Raw genomic sequence first — 23,623 nt, forward strand, 5'->3', positions numbered from 1 at the left:
ATTGTCTTTAAAAGACTTTTTAAAAAATAAAGCACCATTAGGCACTTATAACATTGAAGTCAAAGTCCCAAGAATAATTATTACATTATGGTTAAAGTTCATTCAGTTCCATCTAAAAGCATTCAGTGTTGTTATAGGCAAATGTCTTCATAAACAATAATTTATTGTTAAAAGTAAAACAATTGAAATAACAGGTCCAGAATTTGATGAGGTAACTCTTTTCTAAGGGATAAAGAATAACTTGGGAGAAATATAATGGTTATATTTGAGTTAGATAATTAATATTCATGGATAGCAAAAACAAATCTTTGGGACTTATTTGGTTTTTACCAAAATTATCAGGTTTCATTGTGGAACTTGACATAATAAGCACACAGCTGTCAAACACCCACCTCATTTGATGACCATGAATATAGCTGAAGTAGGGGGAAAGGACCTATGTTCAAACCATCATTTCCTGGCACAATTCCCCATGATATATTTACTGTAAAACAGAGAGAAAAGAAGGCATCTCCAAGACAGCAAAGCACAATTTAACTGCCATTCTGAAAAAGCAGAGTTTTCTTGAATAAGAATATAGAAGTGTTAGTGTATAGATTAGCATAACTGTCAATATAATTAACAGATATTGCTCATGATTAGAATGTTCTTCCCTTTTTTGTTCCAAGTTTAGAGACTGACTTCTAGGTCCCATGGAAGGACCGGGCAGCCTCTCCAGAACCCCTTCATGTTCCATCATCCCTTGACCTGGTTGAGGTTCTCTCCTAATGAAGCCAGCTCAGTGACTTTAACAGAAGTCAGCATGTTTACCAAGTACTCCAGTTTCCTTTAATATATTTTCTGGAGACTATCATGGGGTGGCACGAGGTGGGGTATGCAACACCAAAAAAAAAAAGAAAAGAAAGAAAACTAAAAAGAAAAGCCTGCATTACTAGCTGTGAAATTGATTGACAGTCTCAGAATCCCCAAGGGGCTTCTGCAGGCTACCAAACAATAAGGAAGATTTAATCATGTAACAATTTTCTTGCTTGACTTCTCATTTGGGGCCAGGATTGAAGAAGAAAGAAAATCCAGTAAATATAGTAATTACTTTCACGGGCAGAAGCAGAAGTTGAGTAACATCTTAACAATTCATTCGTAAGCAAGTAATTTTTAACTCTCATATTCTTGTATTTTGTTCAGGTTTGAGAGTAATATCTCTTTTGGACAAGAAAAAAGTGGAAACATCAGAATAAACAGACCAGAATTTTTTCAGTAAGATCACTAAGTAAATAAAGTAATACATTAATGCAGATTGTTGGTAGTGAAGCTTAAAGGCAGTACAACATACAGTTTATCAGCCAAACTAATATTTTTGAAAATGAAAAGGGAACAAAATTAATAATTATACTGGAAAAAGCAGGATTAGAATGGGACAACTGAGGCTGTCTCCAGCAAATCGGGATAGAGTCATTTTACCTAGCATTCTGCAGATGGGGTGTGTGTGTGTGTGAGTGTGTGTTCAGTCAGACTGCAGTGTGTGTGTGTATTCAGACTGCAGTGTGTGTATGTGTGTGTGGTGTGTGTGTATGTGTGTTTTCACTCAGGACTGCAGCCCACCAGGCTCCGCTGTCCATGGAAATTTCCAGGCAAGATTACTGGATTGAGTTGCCATTTCCTCCTCTAGGGGATCTTCCCAACCCAGGGATGGAACCCCAGGTCTCCTGTCTCGGCAGGCAGATTCTTGACCACTGAGCAGATGGTACATACATCAATCAATTATCAAATTATTCGTAAAAGGTGATAAATTACATAATTGCATGAGCAATTTCAGAAATTCTTTATGGAGCATAAAATCTCAAAGGGTAGCTGCTCTTCTCTTTCTAGAGTATACGCCTTGTGTTTTCTTTTTTTATAGTTTGTCTTTTGTTAGTTATTTTGTTTGCAGCGAATATGTTTCTTTTTATTTATTTTTGTTTGTCTCATTTGGGGTTAGTGTGTATATCTGTGTTGAAAGGCGCTTCCACGCCTTCACCCAGGCACTAGGTCTACAAAGCAATTCTCATTCTGAAGTTCAGTTCAGTTCAGTCGCTCAGTCGTGTCCGACTCTTTGCGACCCCATGAACCGCAGCCGCCAGGCCTCCGTGTCCATCACCAACTCCAGGAGTCCACCCAAACCCATGTCCATCGAGTCGGTGATGCCATCCAACCATCTCATCCTCTGACGTCCCCTTCTCCTGCCCTCAATCTTTCCCAGCATCAGGGTCTTAAATGAGTCAGCTCTTCGCATCAGGTGGCCAAAGTACTGGAGTTTCAGCTTCAACATCAGTCCTTCCAATCAAGTAGTAAGCAACAACTGCTGCGCCTGCGCCTTTCTGCCTCCACCGCTAACCAAGCTGCCAGCTTTCCCCTCTTCCCGTAAGTCCGCGGCGGGAGTTAGTTGGCCGATACTGCGCATGCTCCACATCGCGTTACCGCCCCACCTACCCCACCCCCCGCCCTCCAACCCGAGCCCAAAGTCTGCCAACACGCCTGCGCGAGTGGGAGTGCCCCGGAAGCAGTTCTTTGCCCTTCTGACACGTAGCAACCGGTCCAGTACAGGGTCCTTCCGTAGCTGAGTTTGGGGGGTTTGTGGGGGGATACCGGAGATACCGCCGCCGCCGCCTCCACGTTTGGTGAGTGCCCAGTTCCTTGGCATGATGTTCGATTTCTCCCCGCACCTGGGCAGGGCGGCTCGTGGCAGCCGCTTGGCGCCGCACCCGGGTCCTTTCTCTCTGACCCTCCCTCCCTTTTGGGCCTTGCTGACGCGGATCTTGCGAGAGTATGAGCTTTCTTATTTTGCAAAGAGGCTGTCGTGTTTTCAGCTGTAAAGCCCTATCCCGAGGTGACGAATCATCTTTGCTGTTGTTGGTATTTTAGACCCCACAGAACCCCTCCTCCCGCGTCCCCGCCCCTACAGCCCCTCGAAGTGGAGATGTCTTCCTGGGCCTTGACTTAGAGACATTTTTTTTAGCACACCCCCCCGGCGGCCCACCTTCCAAATGCTGCAACCCTAAATTCTAGAAGAATAATTTGTCGCCTTCTGGGGGTATTCGCTTAAGTAAAGTGTCAGGGTCGAATTCAGGAGGCCCTTGGGCATAAGCTGTCTTTGCCATTTCTTTTCTGTTGCAGATCGTTTGCAATGTCAGGCTTTGATAATTTGAACACGGATTTCTACCAGACAAGTTACAGCATCGATGACCAGTCACAGCAGTCCTACGATTATGGAGGAAGTGGAGGACCCTATAGCAAGTAACATTTCAACTTTAGCCATTTGTTTTGTCGAGATTGCAGTGAAAACATGTACCCTGAATGTTTGGTTCTACCTAAGACTGAATGTAGGGACAAGTTCCTTATCAGGAATGTGACGTTTCATAATCTTCCTGCCTCTGGAGAGACCTGACACTTGTTTGGGTCTGACGACATTGTCCTGTTTAGAGTTTGGTATTTTCTGCAAAATACTCAGATGTGCCATGAGTGGAAAAATAGATTGCTGAAGAACCTTTTTCTAGTACAGTATTTGAACATCATTTAGGGTTTGGGTAGTAGCGTAAAGTACCTAGAGATAGGCTGTTTAGACCACAAGAGCAGTTAAAAATTAAGTTAAAATGTTTTGACAGCTTCGTTAGTAGTTAAATCAGTCCAGTTTTCAGAGTTTATCAATTGTTAACGGAAAGCACTGAGTGACACTGTAGAACAGTGTAAGCTCCCTACTATGATTCATCAGGTAGTTTTCATATAGCAACTGATAACCACTTTTATTGTTTCTCACACCAAAACTTCTGGTCAGTCAGTACGCGCAACTTTCCAGCTGCAGATTGAAGGAGGGGGCACGGGGTCGGAGACTCAAGACGTTTCAGTCCTGAACTGTTGAAAAAACAACAGCAACAACAAAAAATGTATTTTTTTCCATAGTTTCTGGTGTTTGTGGGGGGAAAAAAAAAGGAAGGGTTTTTACCAGTCTCTTCTAGGACATCATGTTCTTAGTTTCTTGTGTGTGTTCATTCTTTCAGTCATGTCCAACTCTTTACGGCCCCATGGACTGTAGCCTACCAGGCACTTCTGTCCGTGGGACCTCCCCAGCAAGGACACTGAAGTGAGTTGCCATTTCCATCTTAGTTTCTTAGGTCGTTAAGTTTAATCTTCTCAGCCTCCCTTTTAGTGAAGGAGTTCCTATACCAGGGTTACTTAACCGTTTTTGGATGGTCCAGGATCCCTTAGAGAATCTGAAGAAAACTAGGAGCCCGTTTCTGAGAAATACATGTTTGCTGTCAGACATCTGTATTAATGTGTGTATAACATCCAGACAGTTCATGTATTAACTGATGTGCATATGGACCCTGAATTAAAAACCATGAAGATTGTCCCAGGATGAGAGCATGGAAAGGGTGTGTGTGTAGTCTGAGAGAAGCGTTAGTACTAGGTTGTGTTGAAATTAACACAGTGTGGTTTGTCTTGTATAGAGTATACTTTTTACAAAAGCAAAAACAAAAGAAACCTGGAATCTGCTTGTTTTGGTACATTGTAAAGCTTTTTTCCCCTAAAACTTAACACAGTGAACAGTGGAAGTGAGCATGTAAATAATTCTCTATCTCTGAATCACTTTTTTTTCTTTCTGTTAAATTCTAAATTATATAATACCATTGAAGATTTATCTCTTTTTATCAGTTAATTGGTCAGGATTGGAGAAAATCTGTTGAGGAATCTCCATTTATTCACCTAAATATGTATTTTTTCTGATTGTTCAGTGTATGACGGGGCAGATGAATGTAAGAATGGATGGAGTGCTGCAGTAGGGCTTTGGAAAACCCATCTCTGTATGTGGACTCAACAGAATTATTCCACTTAGACTTCAAGTGAAAATGTATCTCTGCCTTTCTTATGTTTCTTTCTTTCTGTCCTTGTTAACATCTCTTAAAAGAGTAACTTATCTTCTCTGTACAGTTAGCATCTCACTTCAGTTCTGCATAGAGCAGTTGTTTTAGATACGCTGTTGCTAACTATCCTCACAGTTCCATCTCAACAAAAACCATGTGCTGGTAAGCATTGCTTCAGTGCTTGTAAAGAAGTTTTATTCCAGGTGCTTATATAAATGTTACTGCCAGTTAATAAATACGAATTTATAGATGTTGCTGAGAAAAATAAGACTAGTGTGTTAGCAGTAATAACTGAGTTTCTGAACTTTAAGAAAAATTGAGCTCTTCTGTATGTGCCTTCAATTGGATCTGCCCCTTAATGACATTTTTATGTTTATCTCAGTTTATCAAATGATACTTTGTTGTGTCAACTAGGTGACAAAGGTCAGCTAACTTTTCTCTCTCGGTTGATGAAAATACAGGTTCAGATATAATCTGACTTGGATTGTCTTCAAGTTTAACTTGGGTTGTTATTAGTTCATAGTTCTACATTTGCCCTATGAAGTCAGTTTTAACATTTTGCATAGTTTCTACTATGGGTACTTTACATTCATATAACAAAAAATAAACCCAAAAAGTAAAAGGACCTTTGATCTCAATCTGCTGAGTTTTATGAATGTCTTATTACACGTATTATATATGGCTATGAAATATATAGAAATACCAACTATGTATTTTTTAAAGCACTGAAAGCTAGTATTTTTTCACCTTCCTTTAACTGATAATGCCTTTATGGACTACCTGTGGATTTTGATCAGCTTAAGTTGTCAACCCAGTATGTTAAGAGGCTTTGACTTGTTGTTGATACTGAGTGCTTATGAGAGCATTGGTTTCATCTGCTATTTTTCCTGCTGTAGAAGTGTTGATTTAGTCTGTAAAGGTCATGTCTACCATATTATGTTTTAGTTTAAAATGAGTAGGAGTGAGTCAGGAATTTTCCTGAGCAGATCCTGCCAGAAAAGGGAAAGTGTAAAATTCCATGATATTGTCTTTCATCTGATGAAGGAATAATAGTGCCACATTTAAAGCTCTTATTTGCTTTCATTGTTTCTCTTCCTTACATGAAATTTATGGGTCTGTATCAGTGGTTCTAAAGTGTTGTCTACAGACCCCAGAGTGTCCTTGAGATCCTTCCAGGAGGTTTTGAAAGATCAAAACTATTTTTATAATAGTAGTGAGACATTTTGTTCTTCCCTGGTGGCTCAGATGGTGAAGAATCTGCCTGCAATGCCAGAGACCCAAGTTCAATCCCTGGGTTGGGAAGATCCTCTGGAGAAGGAAATGGCTACCCTCTTCAGTATTCTTGCCTGGAGAATTCCCATGGACAGAGGAGTCTGGAGGATTACAGTCCATGGGGTCACAAAGAGTTGGACATGACTGAGTGGTTAACACACACACAGTGAGACATTTTATACCTTTTTAGGTGTGTTGGCATTTGCACTGATGTTGCAAAAGCAATGATTGGTAAAACTGCTGGTACCCAAATGTGAATCAAGACAGTGGCATCAAATTGTTCTAGTAATCTTTGTATTCTTCATCACATACTTGTTGGGGGTGAGTGAAGCCATTTCATTTAAAGATGTCCTTGGTGAAGCTGTAAGTATTATTGTTTTAAATCCTGACCCTTGATAATATACATTTTTAAAATATTCTATGTGACAAAATGGGAAACAGTTTTCTACTTCATACTAAAGTATTATAATTATCTCTAGGAAAAGCACCTATGCAATTTGAGTCACAAACTGAATCAGCCACTTTTTCACAGAAACCTTTTTTTGGAAAGAACATCTGACAGACAAACTATGATTATTCAGACTTGAATAATTTCTCAAAAATGAATGAAGTGACCTGTTGCTTCAAGGAAAGCCGTTGACAGTATGTGGGGCCAATGATCAAATTCACATTTTCAGGCAGAAATAAGCATTTTGAAAAACTTATATCCATCACTGTGAACTTGTCAGCTTCCCAGTAATTATTTTCTGATGAGATCAGTGATGATATTAACAAATATGATTTATGTACATATATTTCATATTAAATGAGTCTATATATGGAACATCTGCATAACTCATATTAATATTTTCTAAATGACCAATGCATGATGTTACAAAATTATACATGAGTAAACAAAGGATCGGGTCAAAGTACAAGACAATTCATTAGCATTCTTTCCAATTGCCACATTGCAAGTTAAGTTTAAAAAACTATCACTTTGCTCTGTGCTTTGATGTATCAGAAAGAATATTAATGATTATCTGAAAATATTATTAAAACACTATTTTCCAACCAAATGTCTACAACACTAGATTTTCTTCATATACTTCAACTAAATGGTATATCACACAACATAATGAATACAGAGGCAGATATAAGAATTTTCAGCTGTCTTGAAAAATAGCTTTTTCATTTTAAAAAGTTTATGATAACATATAATAGATTTAATCTTACTTTAACATATTAAAGGCCTCTTGATGAAAGTGAAAGAGGAGAGTGAAAAAGTTGGCTTGAAGCTCAACATTCAAAAAACGAAGATCATGGCATCTGGTCCCATCACTTCTTGGGAAATAGATGGGGAAACAGTGGAAACCGTGTCAGACTTTAATTTTTTGGGCTCCAAAATCACTGCGGATGCTGATTGCAGCCATGAAATTAAAAGACTGTTGCTCCTTGGAAGGAAAGTTACGACCAGCCTAGATAGCATATTAAAGAGCAGAGACATTACTTTGCCAACCAAGGTCCGTCTAGTCAAGGCTATGGTTTTTCCCGTGGTCACGTATGGATGTGAGAGTTGGATTGTGAAGAAAGCTGATTGCCGAAGAATTGATGCTTTTGAACTGTGGTGCTGGAAAAGACTCTTGAGAGTCCCTGGGACTGCAAGGAGATCCAACTAGTCCATTCTAAAGGAGATCAATCCTGGGTGTTCATTGGAAGGACTGATGCTAAAGCTGAAACTCCAATACTTTGGCAACCTCATGCGACAAGTTGACTCACTGGAAGAGACTCTGATGCTGGGAGCGATTGAGGGTAGGAGGAGACGGGGACGACAGAGAATGAGATGGCTGGATGGCATCACCGACTCGATGGACATGAGTTTGAGTGAACTCCGGGAGTTGGTGATGGACAGGGAGGCCTGGCGTGCTGTGATTCATGGGGTCGCTAAGAGTCAGACACAACTGAGCGACTGAACTGAACATATAATAGATTTAACCTTACTTTAACATATTAATAAGTATTTTAAACATTTCTGTTTTAATTTCTAAAATGAAAAAATATTGATAGATATTACCCACATAAAAAATTTTAGGAATTCTCAATAACAAATTTTAAGAGTATAATGGGTTCTAAGATCAAGGAATTTGAGAACCATGGGTTTATGTCATTCTTTGTGTTTTTTCTCTTGCATACACATTTATATTCTCTGTCTTTCTCTCCCTGGAGAAAGAGAATAAAATACAATCTGTTTATGCAGATTATACAAACCTCCATGTGGAGCTTTTCTACTTGTTCCATGAACTCTAAGGTGAATTTATGATACATCCTTAGAGAGATGGCACTATAGTGTATTCTACTAAATTAGAAGATGTGAGTTCTTATCCTGATTCAGCCAGCTAGCCCCGTGGGGGGTGTGTGTGTGTGTGTGTATAAGTAAGTCCATAAATAGTAATCAAGGTATTTGCATACCAAAATGACTGGGGAAATGCATATACAGAAAAAAAAACCAGATGTTGATATCAGATAGGATTTGAAGGTGATTTTTATTACAGTTGTTATAAGAGTTAGCTACTGGAATTAGAAAGTCTGGTTTTGAATCCTTGCACCACTGTGGACAAATCATTTTAACCCAGATATCAGTTTACACATTTTGGTAATGAAGAGCATGATAAAATTAACCTACTAGAGTAGTGAGAATAATGTGAGGCAATTCACATTAAACACTTTACACAGTACTATTCAAAAAGGTATTATATATGTTTTGGGAAATTTCAGTAGCTATATATTGCATATAACTTTTGGAGTTAATGAATTTCAACAAATAATAACTAGGATTTTTAAAGGTACAAAAGATTATAATCTGAAAATTAAGTGTCTGTCTTCACCTTTTTTGGGGTTCCTTTACCTATATAATTGTGTATATAATGTATGCTGCTGCTGCTGCTAAGTCACTTCAGTCATGTCTGACTCTGTGTGACCCCATAGACGGCAGCCCACCAGGCTCCCCCGTCCCTGGGATTCTCCAGGCAAGAACACTGGAGTGGGTTGCCATTTCCTTCTCCAATGTGTGAAAGTGAAAAGTGAAAGTGAAGTCGCTCAGTCATGTCTGACTCGTAGCGACCCCATGGACTGCAGCCTACCAGGCTCCTCCATCCATGGGATTTTCTAGGCAAGAGTACTGGAGTGGCTTGCCATTCCCTTCTCCAGTATATAATGTATATATATATATAAAACACACATAAACCTAGATGTGCTTATATATTCTAAAAAGCATAGTCACAGTGGGTGCATAATGTATACTATTGTGCTTATTTTTTTTTTCTGTTTTATTTATTTACGCGTTTTTTGGCCACACTGCTTGGCATGCGGGCATGCTTCAGTTCCCTGACGAGGACGAGAGGTTTGAACCTGCACTGGAGTCTTAACCCCTGGACCACCAGAAAAATTCCTGAATATTAGTTTTTTTTCTTCCCCACTAAATGTTTTTATTATCATTTCTTTCGAGTACCTACAAAGCTGCCTCATTCCATTTAACAGATGCATAGTAATCTATGCCTATATCACAATGTAGTTACAAATATATATTTATATTGTTTTGGTTTCTGTTTTTTGCCATTAAAATATTGCTGAAGTGCATTCTATCAATATATTTTATAGCCAGAAAAATAAATAGTATTTTTAAGCATGTATTGGACTAGCATGATAAGACAAGAGAATATGAGCTATGTGTAGTTGAAATTTTAATTCATTGGGTTTTTAATTAATTAATTTTTGATTGCACTGGATCTTCTTTATTGCAGGTAGGCTTTCACTAGTTGCAGTGAGCAGGGGTTACTCTTGTTGCAGTGCACGAACTTCTTATTGTGGTGGCTTCTCTGGTTGCAGGACACAGGCTCTAGGCACACGTGCTTCAGGAGTTGTGGCACACTTGGGCTCAGTAGTTGAGGCCTGTGGGCCTAGTTGCTCTTCAGCACATTCAATTTTCCCAGACCAGGGATAGAACCCAGTATCCCCTGCACTGGCAGGGGAGCCTCCCATCCACTGTATCACCAAGGAATTCCACCTTTGATTTGCTTTTAATCAAGATGTTCAGTTAATTTAAAAAATTAGATTTAACTTTAAAATCTTAAGTAATGAGGTCATTACGTTTTTATATTTATGAAAAAGCAACTATAAATTTTTAAAGAGAATTAGAGACTAAAAGATTTCTGAGGCATCTCAGCTCTCATTTTTAAAGTGTCTTACCTTTAAAATAATTCCTTCCTTATTTCTTACTGTGTAATTGGGTTAGTTCCACTGATAGGTCATATTTTCCCAGAACATGGTGAAACAGATCATTAAAAGCTATTGCTTCATTATTCTTCTGTTCCGCTTCAATATTCTTAAGTTGTTTTCATCACTAAAAAAAACATAGCAAGGTCTGCTTCTAAAGTGTAAGATTTGTTACAGTAATAGCAACGGAGATAATAAATATACATTTACTTTAAAAAGTTAAAAGAACTATTCAAATTCAAGGTGTGTTAATTATGTTTTATTATATTCAGAAAGCTTTCACAAGAAAGATGCTTCTTATTTTTCACTGTTTGAAATTGATGATTGTTTTTAAAGACATTTATCCACTTGCAAAAAATAACATATTCCAGAGAATACAGAAGAGTGATTTTACACCCAATGGAGAGATCTGATTTACAGTGCAAAATATATAGCATACAGTACAAAGTCTGCCATCCGAAATTTTTATTCATAGTCTTAGGCATACATTGTATTTCACAGATCTCTTTATGTATGCTCACTAAAGGGGGAAAAACTAAACGTTTATATTTTCATTTACTGATCTCTTGATATTCAAAAGTTTAGTATTTTGTAAACTCTTAAGTGCTGCATAAGTGAGTTTTGGCATCATCTGGAAGATTCTCTGTAAAGTACAATTTCAGTTCAGTTCAGCCACTCAGTCGTATCCGACTCTTTGCGACCCCATGAACTGCAGCACGCCAGGCCTTCCTGTCCATCACCAACTCCCGAGTCCACCCAAACCAATGTCCATTGAGTCAGTGATGCCATCCAACCATCTTATCCTTTGTCATCCCCTTCTCCTCCCACCTTCAATCTTTCCCAGAATCAGGGTCTTTTCCAATGAGTAAGTTCTTTACATCAGGTGGCCAAAATATTGGAAGTTTCAGCTTCATCAGTCTTTCCAATGAACACTCAGGACTGATCTCCTTTAGGGAGGACAGAAAGTCTTCTCCAGCACCACAGTTCAAAAGCATCCATTCTTCAGCACTTAGCTTTCTTTATAGTCCAACTCTCACATCCATACATGACCACTGGAAAAACCATAGTCTTGACTAGACAGACCTTTGTTGGCAAAGTAATGTCTCTGCTTTTTAATATGCTGTCTAGGTTGGTCATAACTTTCCTTCTGAGGAGTAAGCGTCTTTTTATTTATTGGCTGCAGTACCATCTGCAGTGATTTTGGAGCCCCAACAATAAAGTCTGCCATTATTTCCACTGTTTCCCCATCTATTTGCCATGAAGTGATGGGACCGGATGCCATGATCTTAGTTTTCTGAATGTTGAGTTTTAAGCCACCTTTTTCACTCTCCTCTTTCACTTTCATCAAGTGGCTCCTTAGTTCTTTGCTTTCTGCCATAAGGGTGGCGTCATCTGCATATCTGAGGTTATTGATATTTCTCCTAGCAATTTGATTCCAGCTTGTGCTTCCTCCAGCCCAGTGTTTCTCATGATGTACTCTGCATATAAGTTAAATAAGCATAGTAACAATATACAGCCTTGACATACTCCTTTCCCTGTTTGGAACCAGTCTGTTGTTCCATGTCCAGTTCTAACTGTTCCTTCTTGACTTGCATACAGGTTTCTCAAGAGGCAGGTCAGGTGGTCTGGTATTTCCATCTCTCAGAATTTTCCATAGTTTGTTGTGATCCACACAGTCAAAGGCTTTGGCATAGTCAATAAAGCAGAAATAGATGTTTTTCTGGAACTCTCTTCCTTTTTTGATGATCCAGCAGATGTAGGCAATTTGATCTCTGGTTCCTTTGCCTTTTCCAAAACCAGCTTGAAGTTCTTGGTTCACGCATTGTTGAAGCCTGGCTTGGAGAATTTTGAGCATGACTTTACTAGCATGTGAGATGAGTACAATTGTGCAGTAGTTTGAGCATGCTTTGGCATTGCCTTTCTTTGGGATTGGAATGAAAACTGACCTTTTCCAGTCCTGTGGCCACTGCTGAGTGTTCCCAATTTGCTTGCATATTGAGTGCAGTACTTTCATAGCATCTTATAGGATTTGAAATAGCTCAACTGGAATTCCATCACCTCCACTAGCTTTGTTCATAGTGATGCTTCTGAAGGCAACTTGACTTCACATTCCAGGATGTCTGCCTCTAGGTGAGTGATCACACCATCGTGATCATCTGGGTCGTAAAGATCTTTTTTGTACAGTTCTTCTATGTATTCTTGCCACCTCTTCTTAATATCTTCTGCTTCTGTTAGGTTCATATCGTTTCTGTCCTTTATTGAGCCCATCTTTGCATGAAATGTTCCCTTGGTATCTCTAATTTTCTTGAAGAGACCTCTAGTCTTTGGCATTCTATTGTTTTCCTCTATTTCTTTGCAGTGATCATTGAAGAAGGTTTTCTTATCTTTCCTTGCTGTTCTTTGGAACTCTGCATTATACTGCATTATACTCAAATGAGTATATCTTTCCTTTTCTCCTTTGTTTTTCGCTTCTCTTCTTTTCACAGCTATTTATAAGGCCTCCTCAGAGAGTCATTTTGCTTTTCTGCATTTCTTTTTCTTGGAGATGGTCTTGATCCCAGTCTCCTGTACAGTGTCGTGAACCTCCATCCATAGTTCATCAGGTACTCTATCAGATCTAGTCCCTTAAATCTATTTCCCACTTCCACTGTATAATCATAAGGGATTTGATTTAGGTCATACCTGAATGGTCTAGTGGTTTTCCCTACTTTCTTCAATTTAAGTCTGAATTTGGCAATAGGAAATTCATGATCTGAGCCACAGTCAGCTTCCGGTCTTGTTTTTGCTAACTGTATAGAGCTTCTCCATATTTGGCTGCAAAGAATGTAATCAGTCTGATTTCGATGTTGACCATCTGGTGATGTCCATGTGTAGAGTTCTCTCTTATGTTGTTGGAATAGGTTGTTTGCTATGACCAGTGCGTACTCTTGGCAGAACTCTATGAGCCTTTACCCTGCTTCATTCCGTGCTCCAAGGCCAAATTTGCCTGTTACTCCAGGTGTTTCTTGACTTCCTACTTCTGCTTTCCAGTCCCCTATAATGAAAAGGACATCTTGTTTGGGTGTTAGTTCTAAAAGGTCTTTTAGGTCTTCGTAGAACCTTTCAACTTCAGCTTCTTCAACATTACTGGTCTGGGCATAGACTTGGATTACCACAGTATTGAATGGTTTGCCTTGGAAACAAACAGATCATTCTGTCATTTTTGAGACTGCCTGCAAGTACTGCATTTCAGACTCTTTTGTTGACTCTGATGGCTACTCCATTTCTTCTAGGGGATTCTTGCCTACAGTAGTAGATATAATCGTCATCTGAGTTAAAGTCACCCATTCCAGTCCATTTTAGTTCACTGATTCCTAAAATGTCAACATTCACTCTTGCCCTCTCCTGTTTGACCACTTCCAGTTTGCCTTGATTCATGGACTTAACATTCCAGGTTCCTATGCAGTATTGCTCTTTACAGCATCAGACCTTGCTTCCATCACCAGTCACATCCACAACTGGGTGTTGTTTTTGCTTTGGCTCCATCTCTTCATTCTTTCTGGAGTTATTTCTCCACCGATCTCCAGTAGTATGTTGGGCACCTACCAACCTGGGAGTTCATCTTTCAATGTTCTATCTTTTTACCTTTTAATACTATTCATGGGGTTCTTAAGGCAAGAATACTGAAGTGGTTTGCCATTCCCTTCTCCAGTCGACCACATTCTGTCAGAACTCTCCACCATGACTCGTCTGTCTTATTGTAGATAATTAGCTTGATCTTAGTAGTTAATTTCAATCACCATTTATAAAAACTGGCAAAGTAGATATTCTGGAAATTGCATGACATATTTCTTGCCTGTCAGGGATATCAGGTTTGGGTGTTGACATAATTCTGAGGCATGTAACTTTACTTGGCTTTTTAGACAATATGCTGGCTATGACTACTCGCACCAAGGCCGGTTTGTTCCCGCAGACATGATGCAGCCACAACAGCCATACACCGGGCAGATTTTCCAGCCAACTCAGACATATACTCCAACTACACCTCAGCCATTCTATGGAAACAACTTTGAGGATGAACCACCTTTATTAGAAGGTACAGTTGGTTGCAACTCTTGATAGTACTCTGTAATATCCAGATAGTGAAAGTAAATCTTTGTTTGGAGAAGTTCCTCTTATCTTTAAAAGAATAAGGTTGTAGGAAAAAGGTTTCTACTAAGTGACTAATTTTGAACAACACTGAGCTAGAGAGAACCAGATTTTTAATAGATCTTTATATACTGATAATAAAGAATGTCGATATGTGAGCAGAGTAACTGTTACTTTAGATTATTGATGAAATTCTATCAGTGGAAGAAATGAGAGGAAATAGCATGGTATTGATTGTTCTGCATGAAAACAAACTGATAGAGATAGTAACATCAGTGTATGGTGTTTTTCAAATTGTATCTCCAAACCCTAAAAGCAATAGTTCTAAAAATTTGGGGGGAGATCAGATACCCTCCAAAGTCCAGTAAAAGCTATGCATACTCTTCTCAAAAATGCACATATATACATAGAAGACATAGTTTTGTATACGTTTTTCTGTGTTTCTGAAGCCCCGGATATAGAGTCACTTACTATGAATGCTGTCTGTATATTCTTTGCTATAAAGGCATAGCTCAGAGTGTCTGATTCATTATGTCCTTACCTTTTTCTAACACCAAACCAGAGATTTGATATTTGTGGAATAACCACGGTAATCAGCAAAGATTGATTGAGGACTCACTAAAATAATGCCATCTGATGTTGCTAGATCACTTTTTGGATACCGGTTATTTCTTTTTTTTTTTTCACTCTGTTACAACATAAATTCTGGTAAACTGAAAGTATATCACAAATCCTAATTGACTTTCTTATTTCCTTTTTCTTTAGAATTGGGTATCAATTTTGACCACATCTGGCAAAAAACACTCACAGTTTTACACCCCTTGAAAGTAGCAGATGGCAGCATCATGAATGAGACTGATTTGGCAGGACCAATGGTTTTTTGCCTTGCTTTTGGAGCTACATTGTTACTGGTAAGATTCTAGTTGGAACTCTCAGTGTGAGATTAAAGAATGGAATTTAAATATTCCGCCAAGAGCCTTTATTAAGACTCTTCTTTTACATCCAGTTTTGATGTGTCTTAAAAGGTATCGAGTTATTTAAGTTTATACATATTCGTCACTTCTCCATTGATAATATGGTATATTTAGAAATCATTTCTTGTTCCAATAAGTGGTCCAATTATTAGGGGAAGTTGTTAATAAATAACATGTGGCTTTAGTTGCTCATCAGAATTCCTTTCTTTTTTTTAAGTCATCCTTGAGTAGTGTTTTGTTGCATAAGTGCTGGTCTTTCTTATATATTATTTTAATATTTAATGAATTAATAAAAAACAAACAAATTTTAGTCTCTGTCATCTCTCTAAGAATATTGAAGCATATTGAAAATTTTTGTAAATATAATTGTTAATGTTCATTTTATTTTATCTTATGTCCTCCTCTGAATTAGAAGAGATAATATAATGAATTAAAGATGGAACTTTTAGTCAGAAAAGCTTGGCATGAACTCAGTGCTTCTAATCTGCCCTTGATTTCACCCTTCACTTCCCTCTGATAAATAACCGTGTGCCTCCCACCTAACAAGATTATTTTGGAGATTAAGACAGGTTATATGAGAATACTTTGAAAAGTTTTAATGCATTGTACCTAGTGTCAGATTTTATTATTATTAATAAACCTTTTTAAACTTCTACACTCTTAATCAGATATTTACAAACAAGTATTGATTCTAACAAAAATCCCAGGGATTTTTCTGTTAATATAATCTGTAGAGGTATTTTCATAATTGAATTTCATATGTCAGATGTGTAACAAACCAGAACTTTTTAAAGGCTTTTCTGAAGACTGATTTTAGTGATCCGTTCGTTCCGTCAGTCAGTCGTGTCCGACTCTTTGCGACCCCATGGACTGTAGCCTACCAGGCTTCTCCGTCCATGGGATTCTCCAGGAAAGAATACTGGAGTGGGTTACCATTTCCTTCTCCAGGGGATCTTCCCGACCCAGGGATCGAACCTGGGTCTCCCTCATTGGAGGCAGATGCTTTAACCTCTGAGCCACCAAGGAAGCCCATAGCATGACCTAAATACAATGTTTGTTCACATAGTGTGACTAAGAGTACCAACTCCAATTAAGCTAAGTTTATTGTCCTAAGTTTGTTTAGTGATGTCTTTTGTAAGAGCAGAACATTTTTAAAGTTTTTGCTTGTTTGTCAAAGAACTGTATAAAGCAACCAACAATTTGGAAAAATAATGAAAGAAGAAAATATCTTCCATTATATTCCTCTTGCCCAGTAGTTAATCACTTTTCTTTTCTCCTCCCCCCCCCCACAGAACCCTGGCTCCCTGCTTATCCTGGCTTCCTTTCTCCGAATTCCTTTAATGCCCATATAAAGTCAGTGATTGGAGAAGGCAATGGCAACCCACTCCAGTACTCTTGCCTGGAAAATCCCATGGACGGAGGAGCCTGGTAGGCTGCAGTCCATGGTTTCGCTAAGAGTAGGACACGACTGAGCGACTTCACTTTCATGCATTGGAGAAGGAAATGGCAGTCCACTCCAGTGTTCTTGCCTGGAGAATCCCAGGGATGGGGGAGCCTGGTGGGCTGCTGTCTCTGGAGTCGCACAGAGTCAGACACAACTGAAGTGAAGCAGCAGCAGCAGCAGAGTCAATGATGAAATTATTTCTGCTGTTAAAACGATTATGATTACATCTGCCAATGAAAATAAGTTGTTTCAGGGCAATTTTGGTAGAATTGGGTGTGTTCAAGTGATATTAGCTACTATCTAAATATTTGAATGACTTGTTGAATTTTATGCCAAACTCAAATGGTAGCTAGAAAATGAAATCCTGAATATCTGTGTGTTGAGAGGTGGGTACTTTAAATTTCTTAAGAAAGATATAAAAGGTAGTCTGCTCACTGTTTTATTTCCCTATATAAAGAATAGATACCTCTGTGGATTTTAATCCTCACAAATTAAACATCTTCTACAAGTACAATTTTAGGTGAAAGAAGCCCAAAGTAACTTTCTTTGCCCTCTAACATGTCATTTTTTTGTTACCCATAGGCTGGCAAAATCCAGTTTGGCTACGTATATGGGATCAGTGCAATTGGTTGCCTAGGAATGTTTTGTTTATTAAACTTAATGAGTATGACTGGTGTTTCATTTGGTTGTGTGGCAAGTGTCCTTGGATATTGTCTTCTTCCTATGATCCTGCTTTCCAGCTTTGCAGTGATATTTTCTTTACAGTAAGTACTGATCTTTATTTTGGGAGTTGATTGACCAATTCTGTGTAATAGAATTCAGTTCACTATCGGTTTGAAGTAAATCACTGATTCAGTAAGCAGATAGTGGCTGTTATAAATGAAGACAGTGTTACATACTTTTCAGTGATGAATAATGGAAGTGAGAATAAAGGAATTTCACTCGTTTTAGGTAAACTTACCAGCGTCCATAAACAAACTGAACAGAGGTGATTGTTAACTTAAATATTGCATGGAAGAGATCAGGTTGTTAAAATTATACTTACTTTCTCTTTGATTTTTTTAAAATATCTCATTTATTAACTATATCAGGCATATGCTAAGTGAATGAATAATAAATGCATATTCTGTATTTAGTAGCTTCTTAACTAAAACTGGAACTTTTTATGTCAAGAGACTATAATCTGTGTTCTCAAATATCCTTGTACACAGCTTTAAAGTTGTGTTATTTTAAAATAATACTTTTAAGTAAGGGTTAAAGACAGAGGTATACATCACTGTTCATAAAGTTGCTTCTCTTGGCCAGTGCACAGATGCTCTCTCAGTAGTTCAATCCCCTCCTTCTGGCTAGTGCTGGACATGAGGAAAGATTAAGCTTTGTTATACCTAGAGTGGAAAAGAAGGCATAGGAGAAGAGTATGTATCAACTGATACTAGAGATTTGGAAGGGTGATGGCCTCACAGTGTCTCTGTTTTGGATGAAAATGCTTCAGATTTTCAGTGTAGAAACTGCTTCACTCTTCTCATTTGTTAAAATTGATAAATTTATATTTGAATTTTAAAGACAGTGTTTCTACAAAACAGTGTTTTCCAACCAGGGGCAGTTTTACTACCAGGGGACACTTTGCAATGTCTGGAGACAATTTCAGTTGTCAGAACTCTGGAGGGGCAGGGGTACAATGGGTATTTTATGGCTAGAGGCCAGGGATGCTGCTGAATGTCCTAATGATGAACAGAACATCCCTCACAGCAGAAGTGCACACAGGCCAAATGTCAGTGCTGCCAAGTTTGAGAAATTGTGCTAAATTAAGAAGCAAAATATGTTACAAATAAGCTTTGATTTATCACATGAAATAATTGAATTAACTGAGATGCATCAGCATTTGAAGAAAGATCTTTGTTATTTCTGTAGACATCTACATGTGATTTAATTTTTAAGTACTTCTCTTAAGAATTGGTTATGGTAGTACTCTTACATAACTAATCTCATCTTCTACTTTTTCTCTCCGCTCTCCATTTTTCTTTGTCTGTTACAGAGGAATGGTAGGAATCATTCTTACTGCTGGAATTATTGGATGGTGTAGTTTTTCTGCTTCCAAAATTTTTATTTCTGCATTAGCCATGGAAGGACAGCAACTTCTAGTAGCATATCCTTGTGCTTTGTTATACGGAGTCTTCGCCCTAATTTCCGTTTTTTGAACTGAATTTATCTGGGATGTGGACATCATTGGGCCAAATAACAAAAAGGACTTTGAACTCTTCAATTGGACCAGCAAACGGCTACAGTGCAACTCTCATACAGATCTAATGTTTGACTCTTGGAGCAGTGGAAGTAAATAAGTATCTTTTGTTCATTTTTATAGAATTTTTGAATACTATATTGGATTTATGCAGTATGACTAGATTTAAAAGGTGTTTGTGCTTATACAAATAAGAAGTACTATTTCTTTCCTGTTCCTGCAGCCTTAGAAAAACAACTTTTTCCCTTCCTAATTGTATATTATGGTGTTTTTGATAGATTTTTATCAACCGTGGGAAACTAACCACAGAGCTGATATCTTTAAAAAATCCATAGTAGAGAAGACGCAGGACTTATTGGAGAAATATTTTTCCAAGGTATTAGGGAAGAAAACTTTCCTGTATTGTCAAGTCAGATGCAATTGAAGCAAAAAGCGATCCCAATGTAAAATTTTATGAGTTTGCACTTCAGAAATTTGATGTTCCTCTAAATTATCTCATGGAATTTTGGCAATTTCAGCAACACTGGTAGTTCACAGTCTACCAAGTAGACATGGAATGTGAATATCTGTTTATTAGCATTAGCTAAAGCATAGTGACCTAGAATGGCCACAGTAGTGTTATAGTTGGATCTCCTAACCTTTTTTGAGGAAAATATTTAAAATGTCACAATTTCAGTATTGCAGTTCCCAATGTAAAGTGCGTTTGATGCTTACTGATTAAAATTTTCCCAGTTAATTTAAACTGTGTTGGTGAGTTTACTTTTGCTAAACCAAGATTTTCGGTGTTCCATTTTATTTAATTAGGCTCTGGTTTTGACTTGTATTCCCAGTTTATTCTAAGCTTTAAGAATAGTGGTCATCTAGTGTAGAATCACGGAGAAGGCAATGGCAAGCCACTCCAGGACTCTTGCCTGGAAAATCCCATGGATGGAGGAGCCTGGTAGGCTGCAGTCCGTGGGGTCGCTAAGGGTCAGACTCGACTGAGCAACTTCACTTTCACCTTTCACTTTCACACATTGGAGAAGGAAATGGCAACCCACTCCAGTGTTCTTGTCTGGAGAATCCCAGGGATGGGGGAGCCTGGTGGGCTTCCATCTATGGGGTCACACAGAGTCAGACACGACTGAAGTGACTTAGCAGCAGCAGCAGCAGCAGTGTAGAATCAAAAAAAAAAAAGTGAGATTAAACAAAAAGCAGTTTTGAGTTACAGCATTATTTTCTTGTATTAAACTTATTTCATTGATGTTGTCATGCTCTGGTTTAAAAAATCTATAAGGAAATACTATATCTTGTGTACTGATTGGCTTTTTCTGGAGAAACTGCTTCTGATTTTGGACAAAGCTCAGTTATAAGAAAGGTGCCATATTGGGAGGAAGTATTGCGTTTTTTCTTTCTTTTTTTTAGGAGAGACTTTAAGACTAAAAAGAAATGCCAAACTGACATATATATTCTCAGTTCTTTTTTAGAGCTAGTTTTCAACCATAAAAGATTAAAATAATAAAAACATACTACTTATAAGAAGATCATGATTTCTGATTTCTGGAATTACATGAATTTGTTTTTCTTCATTAATATTTAATCTTCTGGAGGAGTGCACTCACTTAGTTTTTGGCTGGGTTTTTAAACTTACCAAATTGTTTTAGAATATTTTTATTACAGTCCTTGGATAGTAATTTTTTTTTGCCTTTTTCAATTCACTTTATAAATGTAAACAGTTCTTCCTAAGATGAATGTCATGGGTGCCTTCTGTTAGTATCCAGTTATTCCTAATGAAGAGGGTAGGTGATGTGCTGGGTGTTAAAATCTTCCACTGTTGGTTAAACTTAAGACCATAATCTTCAGCCAGATTCCCCAACTGAAACAAATTGTTTTCTTATTTTTTGCCCCCATCTCCAGCAAAATAACCTTTACCTTAAATCAGTGATGTAGAGATTTTTGTTGTTAGCTGTCTTTTATTTAACCCCAAAATAATCAGTTGCAAAACTATTTTATATTTAGCTATTTTGTCAAAACAGCTATACAGTGGAGTTGCCTTTGATATAAGTAAGAGTTGAGCTCTCAAATATGCTTGTTTACATGAAGAGTCATATGTGGCCAAAATTTCCCCTTTGTAAAACTCAAATCAAAAATACAGTATATATTGCCATATTTATCCATACTTAAAAAACAGATATACTGTGTCTCAAGAATACTATGTGGTAACTTTTTTCTTCTGGTTCAGTTAAGTATCAGGAAGAGCATATGGTTTGCTTTTACACCCATTTTATGCCAAAACATGCTTGTACCTTTAAATACTGGAGATGCTCACAGCATTACTAAAAGCTTGCCTGTTCACTGTCTCTGAGTAAAACTGGGAGTGGAGTTTGCAGGTTCACTCACTCAAGCTAGTGTGTCGTTTATGCAAGCACGTGTATGCCAAGAACATGTAGTTGATTTTACATATAGTGTAAATGTGTATTTTGCAACTTTGCTGTAATACTGCATTTACCAATGGATGTTTCACGAGCTGTATAACAAAGCTTATAGAAATAGTCATTCTTTCGCCAGATATAGTTATGCAGATAATGAAAAATTCTGTAAATCTTTAAATACTAACTATCCTCAGATGCTACCCATCCAATCAAAGAGAATTGTTTAAAATATATCTGATGATCTGATATTGAATAGGATCTAAGTACTATGCATATGACATTTTACAACTTTAATAGGCATTGCTCAGCTCAAATACAAGTATATCAACTCAAATATAAGTATATCAAAATATAAAATATACTCAAATATAAGTATAAAATAAACTCAAATATAAGTATATCAAAATATACTTATAAAATATACTAAATGTTTTCAAAACTAAGGACAATTATCTCTATAATGTTATCTTACAGGATACTCTTATGCAATCATGAAGAATTATGGGCATCACGATAACACTTTGGATCTGCCTGTTTTCATATAGAGCAGGTCTAATGTAATGACTTAGACAATTTGCTTAACTTGCCCTGTGGGAGGAAAAATATATAAGTGACACAGTGCTTGGCCTTTCATAACGTAGGGCCAAAGGTTTTCCAAAAAACACAGCTTTGTACACAGATCATAGCATGAATAGAATAGCAGTGGGCCTTCCTTCAAAACTTCAGCTAGAGCAAGCTTCTTCCCCAAATCATGGCCCCAAGTGAAATCTATCCGCCAGTATACACTGATTCATTTTGTAGTGTCAGATTCTAATTACTGGTCACCAAATGAACTCGCTTATTAAAAATCTTAATTTATTTGGGAAAAAAGCTTAAAGTTATTTCTCAATCAATTTGTATCTAATAATATGCTTATTTCAAAATAACTTTAAGAATGAAACATTTAGTATCAAGGCAAAATCATAAGTACCTTTTCAAATATAGTAATTAATGAGTTTCTTTTTTTCTTTTTAGCATGTATTTAGGGTTTGGGAAAAAGAGAGGCAATAACAAGATATCAACGTTGATTGGAAATACCATAAGGAAAAATTGGTTCCTATACTTTAATGAATAGATAAGTATGATCTGTCATTCACTTGTCAAGCATATAGTGTTTTCCTTTCAAGCATTTTAAATAAAGCCTGTCCTCACCACTTTCTCCACAATGTAGGCTCTTATTACTTTACACCACCAATGAAGAAATGATTGACTTTTAATCAACTCTGCTTCGGCCACCATCCAAATTATTGAAGTCTGAATTTTAATACATTATTGTTACTTGAATTTCAATAAGGTACTTTGTTCATGAATACTCTTTTTGTAACTGGGTAATAGGTAAAAAATAAAGCATTAGATATTAAATTATTGATTTCTAGAGACTGACAGATTACTTTGCCAAGTGTTTTATTATTATTATCTCAGAGTAGGGACCTTAAAACCTGAAGAACTAAATCAGGACAATGTGTAGTTCTGATTTTTGCATCACAGATAGGAATATTTCTTCTTGTCCATTAAGTTCCTAGTCTAGTTAATAAAGAACATTACTTGCTGATGGAGCACAGTGTCCCGTGTTTATGCAAATAAATTAAAATGATTACATACTCAAATGAAAACTAATTAAACACAAAGCTGTTCTCCTAATTTAAAAGCACAATTACTTTCTTGAGCACATTAGGTTCTGTTAGGTTCAGATGTTACATTTTTTTGTGAGTTTAATTATTAATTATTTAGGCTTACTTTGCATATATAATTTGTTCTTCCGTAACTGCTACTAAATCAGCTGATTGCTTGTAGATTAATTAATTACATATTAAGGTTTTTTAAATAGCTTTGCAACACTTGCAGCATGAAAGAAATTTTAAATATGAGAAGAAAACAAAGGAAGTACTCAGGAGAAACATTTGAGATACTTGTAAATTTATACCTACCTAGCCTACTCTGATTCTCATAAAAGTAGAGAAAATAGTATG

The 23,623-nt window shown here is 37.4% G+C and overlaps 1 protein-coding gene across 2 annotated transcripts; it reads left to right on the forward strand.

Annotated features, from left to right (window-relative positions):
* The first annotated feature begins 2,515 nt into the window (after window positions 1–2,515).
* Window positions 2,516–23,041, forward strand: YIPF5 (Yip1 domain family member 5). 2 transcript variants are annotated; one of them, XM_055431488.2, is made up of 6 exons: window positions 2,516–2,654; window positions 3,151–3,270; window positions 14,321–14,493; window positions 15,312–15,457; window positions 17,547–17,728; window positions 19,000–23,041. In XM_055431488.2, the coding sequence occupies exons 2-6, from the start codon at window positions 3,161–3,163 to the stop codon at window positions 19,160–19,162; spliced, it is 774 nt and encodes a 257-aa protein (XP_055287463.1). In that variant the 5' UTR covers window positions 2,516–2,654; window positions 3,151–3,160; the 3' UTR covers window positions 19,163–23,041. The 2 variants fall into 2 exon arrangements, with proteins under 2 accessions (XP_055287463.1, XP_055287464.1); XM_055431489.2 differs by lacking the exon at window positions 2,516–2,654 and having other exon boundaries at window positions 14,371–14,493.
* The last annotated feature ends 582 nt before the right edge of the window (window positions 23,042–23,623 follow it).

This window comes from Moschus berezovskii, chromosome 8, assembly GCF_049115385.1.
Source record: "Moschus berezovskii isolate FMDL1 chromosome 8, NW_MosBer_1.0, whole genome shotgun sequence".
In the NCBI taxonomy this organism is placed as follows: Eukaryota; Metazoa; Chordata; class Mammalia; order Artiodactyla; family Moschidae; genus Moschus; species Moschus berezovskii.